Here is an 11,631-nt window from a genome sequence, read left to right on the forward strand (position 1 = left end):
CAACTCGTGTTGGCGTTTTTAAATTTTCGAAGGGATGATTTCAACTTCACCACTTGGAAATCTTGGTTCAATAGCTTCCTTGTAAGCAGCAACCATCTATCACAGAAATCATGATGCGAAAGGCATGCTCAGGAATATCAGATCAACTGGGAGTTATATACTCCATATGCAGTTACAGCTGGAATTTTGCTACAAAGAACTAGAAAATTCACAATTGGAAAGCTGATATCATCTCTCTTTTATCGTAAAGTGTTGTTCTCAAACGACATCCATTGTCAATTTCTAAATGTAAGTCAAGATATGAGGCAGACTTCACTGTTTATGTTGTATCCTTTATCTCAAGTTTGATTGGATAGATCTTAACTTAAAAACAATTGTTGTTGGCTACAATTACGTTCATATCTTCAATAGACATGTCGTAACTAAGGAGTGAGCCGCCAACTTGACTTGCTTGACACTATGAATGTGCTAATAATGGAATAGAATAGAAATAAACAACACCGAAGAAAAAACTCCTTTTTAATGCAATATTTTTGCTATTTGAAGCATACACGTAACAGTATAACTGTCATAGAGTCATTTTATAGCTCATTTAATATTTTTGTGAAAATTTAGTTTTCAGTTAAAGAGAATAAGTTTAATTCATTTTTTTTTATTTAAAGTCTATTTCGAAGCTGCAATTGTGATTTAAGTATTTTTGATTTATATTCGTTCATTATTGTTGAAGGAAATCATTTTTATATTCCCGATAGATTTAGAATAAGGATTTCATTTTTAGCAGATATTTATTTTGGCATTTGTCACTTTAGATTTTCTTTTTGTTTAGCATTATTTTTATCAATATAAGATGTTTAGCGACAAGCTAAGTGGACACAATTAGACATGTTTTTTTACTAAGTCTATTGTCCTTTAAACACAAACAAGTTGTTGTGTAAACAACATACATGTATGTCTAGGTAACCTGGTCAATTAGGGTTCTTTGTTCTGTCCAGCAAAGATCTTTCCACGCCCCTTTTTACCCCAAAATATCAGGGTAACTAAGGTGGCTTGGGTGTTCGAATCTGATTGGTCCAATCTGAAACAGTAACGCGAAATTGAACAAGTGAATTTCGGTCTCAAAAGTGGCACTTTTACATGCGCTTTTGAAGAAAGAAGATCTTAAAAACCATTTCACTGTGTTTGTCATTACTGTTTCAGGTGAGTCAAGTATTTTATTTATTCAAAATTAATATACTTCGTTTTATCATTTTTCTTTAATAGTGTTTCTTTCATTATTTTATTCAACTGAATCGTGAAAACTTCATAAAGTTTCGTTCCCCTTTTATTAAGTAAAGTTGAAGTTACATATATATGAGTTCTGAACGTAAAGAATTTCAGATCAAATTGTTGTTTCTCAACAAGTGTTCAAAAAAGTTAAAAAAAAAAGGTTCGTTTATTCTTCACAAATTTTCTGTACTCAAGGGTATTTTTAAAAACGTAATAAAATTTTGTTTTACGCTCGCATGTTGGAAATGGTTATTTTTAACTTATCGCTTGTTCATACTTAAAAAGAATTAAGGTCAGTTCCGCAAGGGTAAGATGTTGATTATTTAAGAAACGCTTTATGCGTAATTAAGTAATTATTTATCGTAAACTAGTCTAGTAGTTTAGCCCTATATCATCATTACGAGTCACGAATGTTTGATAAAAGCAAGCACGTATGTTTTAAAGCTAGTTTCCCTATTTCACGTGATACTGTTTCATATTCATAATATTTGGATATTCAAGATTAGTATCGTGATGCTAGGTTTGTCTCGATTTCGAATATTATATAGTTTAAGTTTTTACAAACGCAATATTTGCCTTACCATGTTTATCAGAATTCAACATGTTTATACAAGTTCAATGTTAAGATATTTATGTATTATACACTTTATGCTGTTCAGCACATGCTTAATGCTCTCTTAGGTTCAAATACTAGGTCACGCATTATGCTCATACTTTTAAGATTTAGTCCGCATCTTGCTCATATATTTGAATGCTAAATAAGATTTTATTTATTAGAAATATAAGCATACGTGTTCGTCATTTAATATGCATATGCTCATGCATTTACGTAAAGTTTGTTTAGTTCAATACTCAAAATATTAATTGATCATTTATGTTGGAAAATTATAAGGATTATATGTTTCTATTATTTCCATTATATACTATTATATTGTTATGAATTGAATATGCACTTTTACATGCGCTTTTGAAGAAAGTAGATCTTAAAAACCATTTCAGTGTGTTTGTCATTACTGTTTCAGGCCCTTGCTCATCCCCTTTTGTCCGCAAGGTGTGCTGTTGGTTAAGTCCAAGTCTAACAGTCAAACGACAAAACATTTAACCCAGAAACCCAATTCTGATATAACCTTCAGCTTGACGTAATGCTCTAATGCATTAATTAGATGCATTAGAATAAGAGAAACCGTTAGTTCTGGTATTTTCAATTTCAATTTTAACACAGCGAAATCGACATAGTGTTTTCACATAGGTTACGATACATGTGGAATTATACGGGAGGTAAATTGTAACATCCATTAATATGTACATCTCTGGATCAGCCCTAAGTATAAATATATCTAGAATTCTAACACGCTGTACTTTGCAAAGCGACGGAAGCACGTCGTATGTTAATAGTATTTCGGAAAACTAACATACTTTGAGTGAAGTTATCTTGAGTTCTAGTTAACCCCCTATTTAATCTCGATTAGTCGTCTAGCAAAGCATTCTAGTTTAAAAGGAACATACAATAATATCCAGTAAAGGAAAGACTCGTAACTCTTAAATAACGTTATTAAAAGATGGAAAAAGTCAAAAACTATATTATACCGTATTGGAGAATGCTGAAAAAATTGCTCACCGGCTAATCCAGTTTATACCGTTCGTTGAACAATACATTTTAACTAAGAATTCACCATAATTGATGCATCCAATGATTTAAGGCCATTTATAAGATGTTTCAAATATCTTTATTATAACATTACTCAACGGAAATATGTGGAACATCCTGATCATTTGTAGGCGTCGAATACTAGTATATCTACAGCCTACGAATCATCATAGCTGTTGCCTTTAGTGAATGTTTAGCTCCTTTCCAATGATACCAAATTATTCCATTCCAACTTCCAACAGGAGTCTTGATATAGTAATATCCGTTGAGATTAGAATGCATGCAATCCTTGTACCACCATGCACCAGGATGACGTCGAGCACAGTTATCTTTAGCTTCATCATTATCCCTGTCCAGAGTTGTAAATCTTCCACTGTTACTGTAGTCGAGACTGTCACCTGTCCGAAAAGGAAAGTTTGAAAAATCATTTATGACACTATACAAATCCATGTGCAGACGGTTCCTGTCTTCCCGGATTAAAGTTCATGCGATTCCCTCAGAGTATTTCCACTTTGTTTGTGAGATGTTCAAATTGATATACGACTTCAAGTTGAACATCGGTTAACTATTGTTACCTCATATTTATGCAAAGTATTTGTTGACACAGTTTTTTTTTCTTTTATTCTTTAAAGGGGGAGTGGGGGTGATATGTTATGTACATTAATGTTGTATGGTCGTACGTGTTTTGTAGTAAAGTCGAGAGATTTGTGTTCGTTCCTCTGCTTATGATATAATTTTGTCATGTGACGTAAAATTTCTCTTTCTGAATTAAGGTGCCATGGCATTAGGCGTGTTTTTGTTGCTCTCAAGCAATAAACATGAATTTTAGTGGCATGATGAGTATTTAAAACTGTCTCCTTGTGTTTGAAATACGGTGATGGACCTTCAAAACTGACCCGTTCTATTTTTATTTTTTTTTTGTGAGAGGTTTTCTCCTCAAGGATGCGGAATAAATATTTAACATTCTTGACAACGAGGTCGTTGGCATAATGAAATTTGATCATGACGAATATCTTGAAATCGTTATGACTAGTTTCTACGGAACTGAGGAATTAGTCATCACAGTTTTTTGTAATTCATGATAAGTTAACAAATTCAATTCATTTTTACAGATCGCTTTAATTCGCGATCACGGATTCAATTCGTGTTGATGAATTTTAGAAGTTGTTATCACAAATTTAATTTTAACAAAGTTACAGCGAATGACAATTCCTAATCACGGAATAAATTCCAGATAAGAAATCTGTGGAGTTAGCTATGCTAAAATAAAGCAAAATATTAAATCCGTTTAAACAGATTCAATAACATTTTTTATAAGCTTGATTATTGTTATTGCACATATATGGAATTTCGTTTATTTATGTTAAAGTCACATTTCATCCTGTCACCATATGTTACTGAAACAATATCTGAATCCTGATGAATTATAAGAATAAGCTACCATTTCATGTAATTGCCTACAAAACTATTAAAGCATTTAAAACAAATATAGGCCGTCATTGGGAAACAGTGATGTGTCAATTCGGTTTCTGATATAGACAATAATAGTTCATTAATTTTTCAGTTGCTGCGAGATATGGCACCAAATCATGCAAGATTGATGATTGTTTATAGTTTTTGTAAATATTACCAACATATGATGGGCTTAGAGGCGTAGAATCTTTCCGACCGAGCCCCACAACGTTCTCGCAGTTATGGCATACTAATCATAAAGCTTCAATTACGCTTATTTCCTCAGTTCTCAAAAGTCTATTTATACATTGATGAAATATAACCGGCAAACAAATGAAAAAAATAAGAAAACCCAAATCAATCAATTCTTATGGTTGGATTTTAGTATTTCTTATTATTCGATTCTCCTGAATTACATATGAAATCTAAAGAAAATGTACAAATATTAAAGTTATCTTTGGTATATTTTGCAATCATTGTATTTTTTTTTTTGTCTTAAACAAATGGGTAAATTGTTAAAATGATTTTAAACTAGAGATATCCTTTTCAATTGTGTTAGTGACATAAAAGCATCTTATACCTACTCGCACTCCCACTATATCCGTAAACATTGATTTTGTACTTTGACGTTTCATTGCCTATGTAGAAATGTTGGTATTTAGCATAAGCTTGATTGTTGTCAAAGTCATGAAGGTCTATTCTCAATTCATATCTCCCTTGCGATGTCAGAGTGTGAATCTTGTCATTTCCTGGAATGAAACTTTAGTTATCCATTCTGGTATATTCTTCTGACGTTACATATGAGCTAACAAAAAAGAAGTTTATTTAGAGGGAAATCTAAGATGTCTTCCACCATCTATATGAAGTCCCTCGATTAACTGAAAGTCACAACAAACATATTCTAGTTTTGGAAAGAACCTTAATAGCAAAGAAGAATATATATGATGAATATATATATGTAAGGATCTTAACTGTTTTCGATATCCTTTACAATTTAAGAATATGAAGAGGGCGAAACCTACACAGGAAAGGGTTAACCATAGCAGTTCAGAAAATGTATGGTTTAGGGGTAGAGATCAGGACAGTTGGTATGAAATATTCAATACTAGAGAGGCGGGCCGTGACGCCAAGGGACAAAATATAGTGTGTTCTATAATTTATATCCTGACAATTAGGAATATTTATGGTTTAGGGTAGGAATATGAACAGTTTTCAAGATATGTTTAAACAACTAATGCTATGAATGGGGGCGAAACTTATGGTAAACTATTAAGGTCTGAACAAGGGTATTATGGATACAATGGAAATGTATATGTAGATTAGTATTGGGGTAATGAACAGTTTTCAAGTTATTTAACAATTATTCATTATGTAAGGGAAAACACGTTGTTGAACTAGAAAGGCATGGTAAATGGGTGGTGATTGTTTTCAATTTTAGACAAATTCAATATACTTTTTGATATGAGGGGATTGGATCCGACCCCCAGTGGCAATGTCTTTAGGTGAACTGAAATGATATTTCAATGGCGTGCACGAATATATGTGCTTATTGAATGGACATAAAAATAAAATATTTGACGTTCAACGTCATATTCAATGGTACGTCACACATCGTCTTGCGGTTCGGCATCCATATGGCAAATATCAAAATATATGTTAAAGACAAAAATAATTCCCAGACATGTAAATGTCACCATTAACCTATCATTTTGAACTAAAGGTAAAAGTTTAAGGTCAATTGAAGGGTTAGATGTTAAGTAGCATCGTCTGGTAATAGATAGCAATGTCAAATATCAAGGGTCGATGTCAAAAGATTAAAAACAAATTGTTCATGACAAGGTAGTACAATAAATATGATAAAAAAAATACTACAATACAAAATGACTTTTTCCGTCGGAAGGGAGGAGGCATAAAACATAAATGTGGCAATACTTATCTCCTCATTTCCGTCAGCACGATACATCATGTTTTTAATTTATAATTTTTAAATTCCTTTAAAACCTTTAAATAACAGCATACCCAGTTTTATCTGTTCCTGACAGGGTCAGAAGTTCCAACACCACTAGTGGCAGCCGCCGAATAACATACGTTCATAAACGACATCAAAAGAAAACGCTGAGTCGTAAAATTAGAAAAATTAACCACTGCCTTAAGTTGAGATGAAAATGAACGTCTTTCAAGCATTTTAATTATGTTCTATTAGTTTGCTGTGCAACGATAATTATTACTGATTATTTCATGATGATTGCATGAACACTTAGCAAGTATAAGTACTCTTCACCAACACATACTTACCCAACCAAAATTCTCGATTAAGTTGACCAAATCCTTTCTTGTATTTTGCCCAACCCAGATAGAAATCAAGATCACCACTCTCTCTTCTCTGTATAACCTTGTGGAAATTCGTAATGTTTATTCAAAGATCTATACATCTGTTATTAAATGTATGATTTATTGTCCTTGTGCAAATTGTCGACATCGGTAAATATATATAAATGTCGATCTCATTACATCACATTATACAGTATAACTTCATGATTTAAAAAAGAGATACTTTAAGATGAACTCTTTCAGAGTGTGGAATTTTCTCTGCTGGCATGCCTTTTCGGTTGAAATAAAAATAAGAAGTTATATGGGACCATGCATGCAATGTTCTTGCCACTTTTCAATTTAATTTGATATGGGCCAGTAATTTTAAAGTGGAAGTTATCTAACTTTCTGATGGATGTTAATGCATGGGGACCTATGAGTTTTGTAATAGGTTTTCCTATTATCACTGTTATTACATTTAAAGAACCTTTGTAAATTGTCTTAAAAAATAAATATATTTGAAAACTGAACAGTCTTATATGGCCAATTTTTTGCAAGGTCAGAATCAACTGCAGAATATTTAATTTTTAGCAGCTGGAACATTAGTAAGAATATTAGTACTGAACCTTCTATGCATTATTCATTTCAAATGTGGTACACGTTTGAGATAAATGCGAATCAATATTGCCTCATCATTGACGTTATGATGAGTCAATCAGCTCATTCTCAAAACGTCCAGTAAGAATCGACCTCAGGTCATCCATAACCCCAGGTCATTATCATCTCAAATATGTCTACGTTATAGATATATATTCGTTTGACATGGCAATTCTACTTTCGTCTTTCTAACTGCCAAATATTCAAGAGATCGTCAGTCATAAAAGTGTTAAAATAGTTTTAAAAAAGTTTGATTACTCAGATATCTGATCGCTGCCTCATATCAAGAATGGAAAGAAAGATGAACTTTCCCTTTTGAAGCGGGGTTAGTTGGAGGGCCATGGAGGCCTTATGCGATTTCTGTCACAGAGATGATTAAGATTAAGGTAAGGATAGTTGGAGGGGGTTTAACATCAAAAGTTTGAATAATATAAAATTTAAAAATCCTAATTATATGATACACATATTAAACTTAACAAATCCACATGCAGTCCCTTTTGTATAATAGCGCTGAACACAATAACCCATGTCACCCCTTGTTACGCAATGTAGAAAACAACAGGCCAATGCATATGTCATTCACTAAGTCGACAATGACCTGTGGATATATCCGTGAGTTTCACAAATGACCAAAGGTTATTTCACCAGGTAAATAATAATGATAAAACATTTATAGAAATATAAGACAAAGCAGGATAGACTTTGGTCATTGTGTTAATCATTGATACATTAATAATACAGGGTTTATACGTGTACTTATCCTAAATTCTCCTAGACAAAGGTGGAGGACATCGGATTATTGTCTTCCTCGTTAACAAACAAATGGAGACGACGGAGAAAACTTCATGCCATTGTTAATATTCATCCGACACAACTATACATCATATGGAAATTTGCAGTAATTTGTATTTATAGACCTGTGCACGGTAAACATAGGTTAAAACATATTCCAACAAGTTTGTACGGTAGTTAATAAAAAGAAGCATACAGTGACTTATTCAAGTCAGGAAAATATCTATTTTCGCTAATCCGAATGATAAGAAGAATAATTTAGTAATATTTAAAATGTGTACATATTGTGGAAATACCCTCAGAGAAGAAAATAAAAACAAAAATGTGCATAAGGTTTAATTAGATCTACATATACATGTATGATGCATGATTTTCATTGTTTATGTCGCCCTATATACGCAATAATAGGGATTCATTGTACGCTTCTCAAATTTTTATTTCTCTTGCAATCAAGTCGCCTCGGTTCATCAGTTTTTTTCCATAGCATGTGTCCACCTGGGCAACAGAAAGAGATTTGCTAAATACTAGGATCTAGAGGGGAAGATGAAAATCAAATGTTTAGGAATTCACCTTCTGTACAACAGACAGGCTTATTCCCACTGATGAACTTGTTGGACTTTGCACTCAGACTTTGCAGCGGCACAAAAAAAATAACACGAGTTTATATCTATTATACATACAGTCCAACCGCCATGATCAATTGTCATCTCACAATAAACATCGAATTCGTCTAATTGGTCTGGTTTAATCCTGTAGATACCACTTCGGGAATCTTTTGGAAGATCGCTACAATCTCTTATATCTAAAATATTATTAAAATACCTATACGGAAATTTAAGTAAATTGACATGGTCCCAGAACACAATGTACAGAATTTCGTTGCAGCAAAACAATGGAAACAAAAATTAAATTTAGTGTTTCGACCTTTTTAAAATGATGTATTTACACAAACGTCTGATGATTAGCTTTCTGTCAATCAAGGTTTGTTCACATATGTTCAATTAATTAAACATAAACAAATGCTGAAATATCTGCAAAGTAATTGGACACTGGATAAGAGTTTACACTACTAATGTATTAAAGAGAAAACAATGCCTTAAAGCATTTGAAAGATATTAAAAATTGTAAACCAAAGAAAACTGTTTACATTTTTGCGTCAAAACCATCTTAAAATGTTCACATCTAAAAAATTGGTTCATCCTGATATATCATTTACCGGAGTTTGCAAATGTGGAGTCTTAAAACATTTTTGCGATAAGTCAATAGAAATCGGACTAAAATATCTTCTGAAGTTGAATAACTTTAATATTTCGCTGTAGAAATTATATGTATATTGTCAGTATTAGGATACTATTGTTTATCATTGCAATTTTAAGTAGTATCATAGAAACAGGAAAAAACAAAGTACAGAAGTACTGAACATCGGATGACCGCAAGTTCTTGTGGATGGTCAAAAGCACTTGTCTCAGAAAAAAATCACATCTCTATACCGAAACTGAGGTTAATGTGCAGAGATATATTTTTTTTCTGAGACAAGTTCGTGCGTGGATGATGAATAAATGACAGGAAATTCAACCTCACCGTAATAACTATCATATTGTAGTGATACAAATCAGTATATTCTGGTTTGTTGTTATATATTGTATTAATATAACAGTTACATGTATATATAATTTTCATCCATTTGTATATCATTCTATTTTACTATTCTAATAATAGTGCAGTGCAGGTGCATGGTGGACACTCTTCTGTAAAAATTCGATTTTTCTAATAGATTGGATTTGAGTAGGCATTCATATTTTCCTGCAAAACCAAATTCCCATGAAGAGTTATCGGTCCTTGCTCTGAGAGAGCGCAAAGACCAATAACTCTGCATGGGAGATTGCCACAAAAACGTTCTTGAGATATTCTCCGCATGCGTTAACACAATTTTTCGGTACGTGTGCATAGATATTACCAATGATTTTTTACTTATATATATATTTCTAACGACAAAATATTTTCATAATATTAATTTATGTTCTAAACAAAAATATTTTTTATCAGTATCCATTGAAGAAATGAATTTATAACAAGCGATAAGAAATGTTATTTTGCACTCGATAATGTCTGCGTATTTATCTGTTTATAGATCGTTTACCAGTCAAACACGAAAGTTACGTAAGTGGAAATCTCGTCGGCAACAATACATCGGAATGCCCTCACGGTCATCGCGATGTAAAAATTAGTAACGTGAATAAACTTTTTATACCTTTACTACTTTGAATTCCGGCCGAACGGTCTGTCTCAAGTGTTTTACATTTTCCTTCCAATTCCTGTATGCGATGGTAAATGTCGCCAAATTTCGGATTGATTAAATTATCCACATTTTCCTTTAGTTGTTTTCCAAAGGATTTCAATATACTTTGACTGATATCACTGGTGTTTAGCAAAGCTACTAACGGTGCTCTTTGTGTGTCGTCTATCAATTGTGCAATATACGTGCCATCTGGGTTTCCAAAACATATCGAACCTATTGTGAGAACAATCAAATGTCTGACTAGCATTTTCATGACTATTTTTCATCTGTGACAGTATGTTATTTTTGTGTAGGAAGATAATATTGAAGTAGGTACTTAATTGTAATATGAAACGGAAATTTGCTGTAACTTGTAGTATCTTGTATCAATTGATACTGTTACAGTTTGTTTAAATCAATGTTGAATATGTCGATTTCAGTTTGTCATTATAATATGGATCGTAATTTTAACAAATTTAATAAAATAAAGACCACGACCTATACAGGAGTGCCAATTAACTGATTTCAATTTATAATTAATATAGTATTAATTAATGAGTGTTTTCATAATGGCCTTAATTGTTATATGTACAAGGTCTACCTGAAATGCTAAGATAAAGTGTCACATATTGATCTTACAAGGAAATATTCAAGTTCAGTACACAAAACAGTTAAAACAAAGATCAATACCCAGCCTATATAGACTTACGAGACACTAAATTTACAATAAAACACATTAAAATATATAATTTATACATTATTTAAAAGCACACCTTTAATAACGACATAAAATATTCCACATTTGACACAAGTAAAAATCTTTATAAAAATGATAATATTGTGATATTATAGTAAATACAATTTGTCAATTGAATTTATCTTTTTAAAAAAAAATTAAAGTATTTAAAATTGGGGTATTCACATAGACACTATGTATATAACGGACAAACCGTGTATTGGCACGATGCAACGCCGAAGGACTTTACAGCTCCCGAGATAATTATAACTGACCAAGGGCAAATAACAGGGTCAATCTGAACACACCCATTTTTTAATACTTTTATTAACCAAACCGTTAAAGCGTAATACCTAACAAAGGCAAACATTTTTTTTTGAGTGGAGAAATTGTATATATATAATTATACCAAATGTAATATTGAAAAGAACCGTTGAAAGTGATGTGATGGAATAACATGTAAATGTAAATATAGTTTAATTGGTGTCCTTT

General features: G+C 32.2%; 1 protein-coding gene across 2 annotated transcripts; it reads right to left on the bottom strand.

Annotated features, from left to right (window-relative positions):
* Positions 1-2,974: 2,974 nt before the first annotated feature.
* LOC127702291 (ryncolin-1-like) lies at positions 2,975-10,703 on the bottom strand. 2 transcript variants are annotated; one of them, XM_052206430.1, is made up of 5 exons: positions 10,377-10,703; positions 8,806-8,927; positions 6,662-6,758; positions 4,951-5,115; positions 2,975-3,312 (listed from the first exon to the last, which is right to left on the bottom strand). In XM_052206430.1, the coding sequence occupies exons 1-5, from the start codon at positions 10,675-10,677 to the stop codon at positions 3,065-3,067; spliced, it is 933 nt and encodes a 310-aa protein (XP_052062390.1). In that variant the 5' UTR covers positions 10,678-10,703; the 3' UTR covers positions 2,975-3,064. The 2 variants fall into 2 exon arrangements, with proteins under 2 accessions (XP_052062390.1, XP_052062391.1); XM_052206431.1 differs by lacking the exon at positions 4,951-5,115.
* Positions 10,704-11,631: the final 928 nt, after the last annotated feature.

This window comes from Mytilus californianus, unplaced genomic scaffold, assembly GCF_021869535.1.
Source record: "Mytilus californianus isolate M0D057914Y unplaced genomic scaffold, xbMytCali1.0.p SCAF_5, whole genome shotgun sequence".
Classification (NCBI taxonomy): Eukaryota; Metazoa; Mollusca; class Bivalvia; order Mytilida; family Mytilidae; genus Mytilus; species Mytilus californianus.

Bases quoted from the DNA above. Each gene is read 5' to 3' on its own strand.
- LOC127702291 (XM_052206430.1), bottom strand. From the start codon at position 10,677: ATGAAAATGCTAGTCAGACATTTGATTGTTCTCACAATAGGTTCGATA. The intron at 5,116-6,661 runs GTAAGTATGTGT...GTTTCATTCCAG, and splicing joins TAATCGAGAATTTTGGTTGG to GAAATGACAAGATTCACACT. The intron at 3,313-4,950 runs GTAGGTATAAGA...CTTTTCGGACAG, and splicing joins CGGATATAGTGGGAGTGCGA to GTGACAGTCTCGACTACAGT.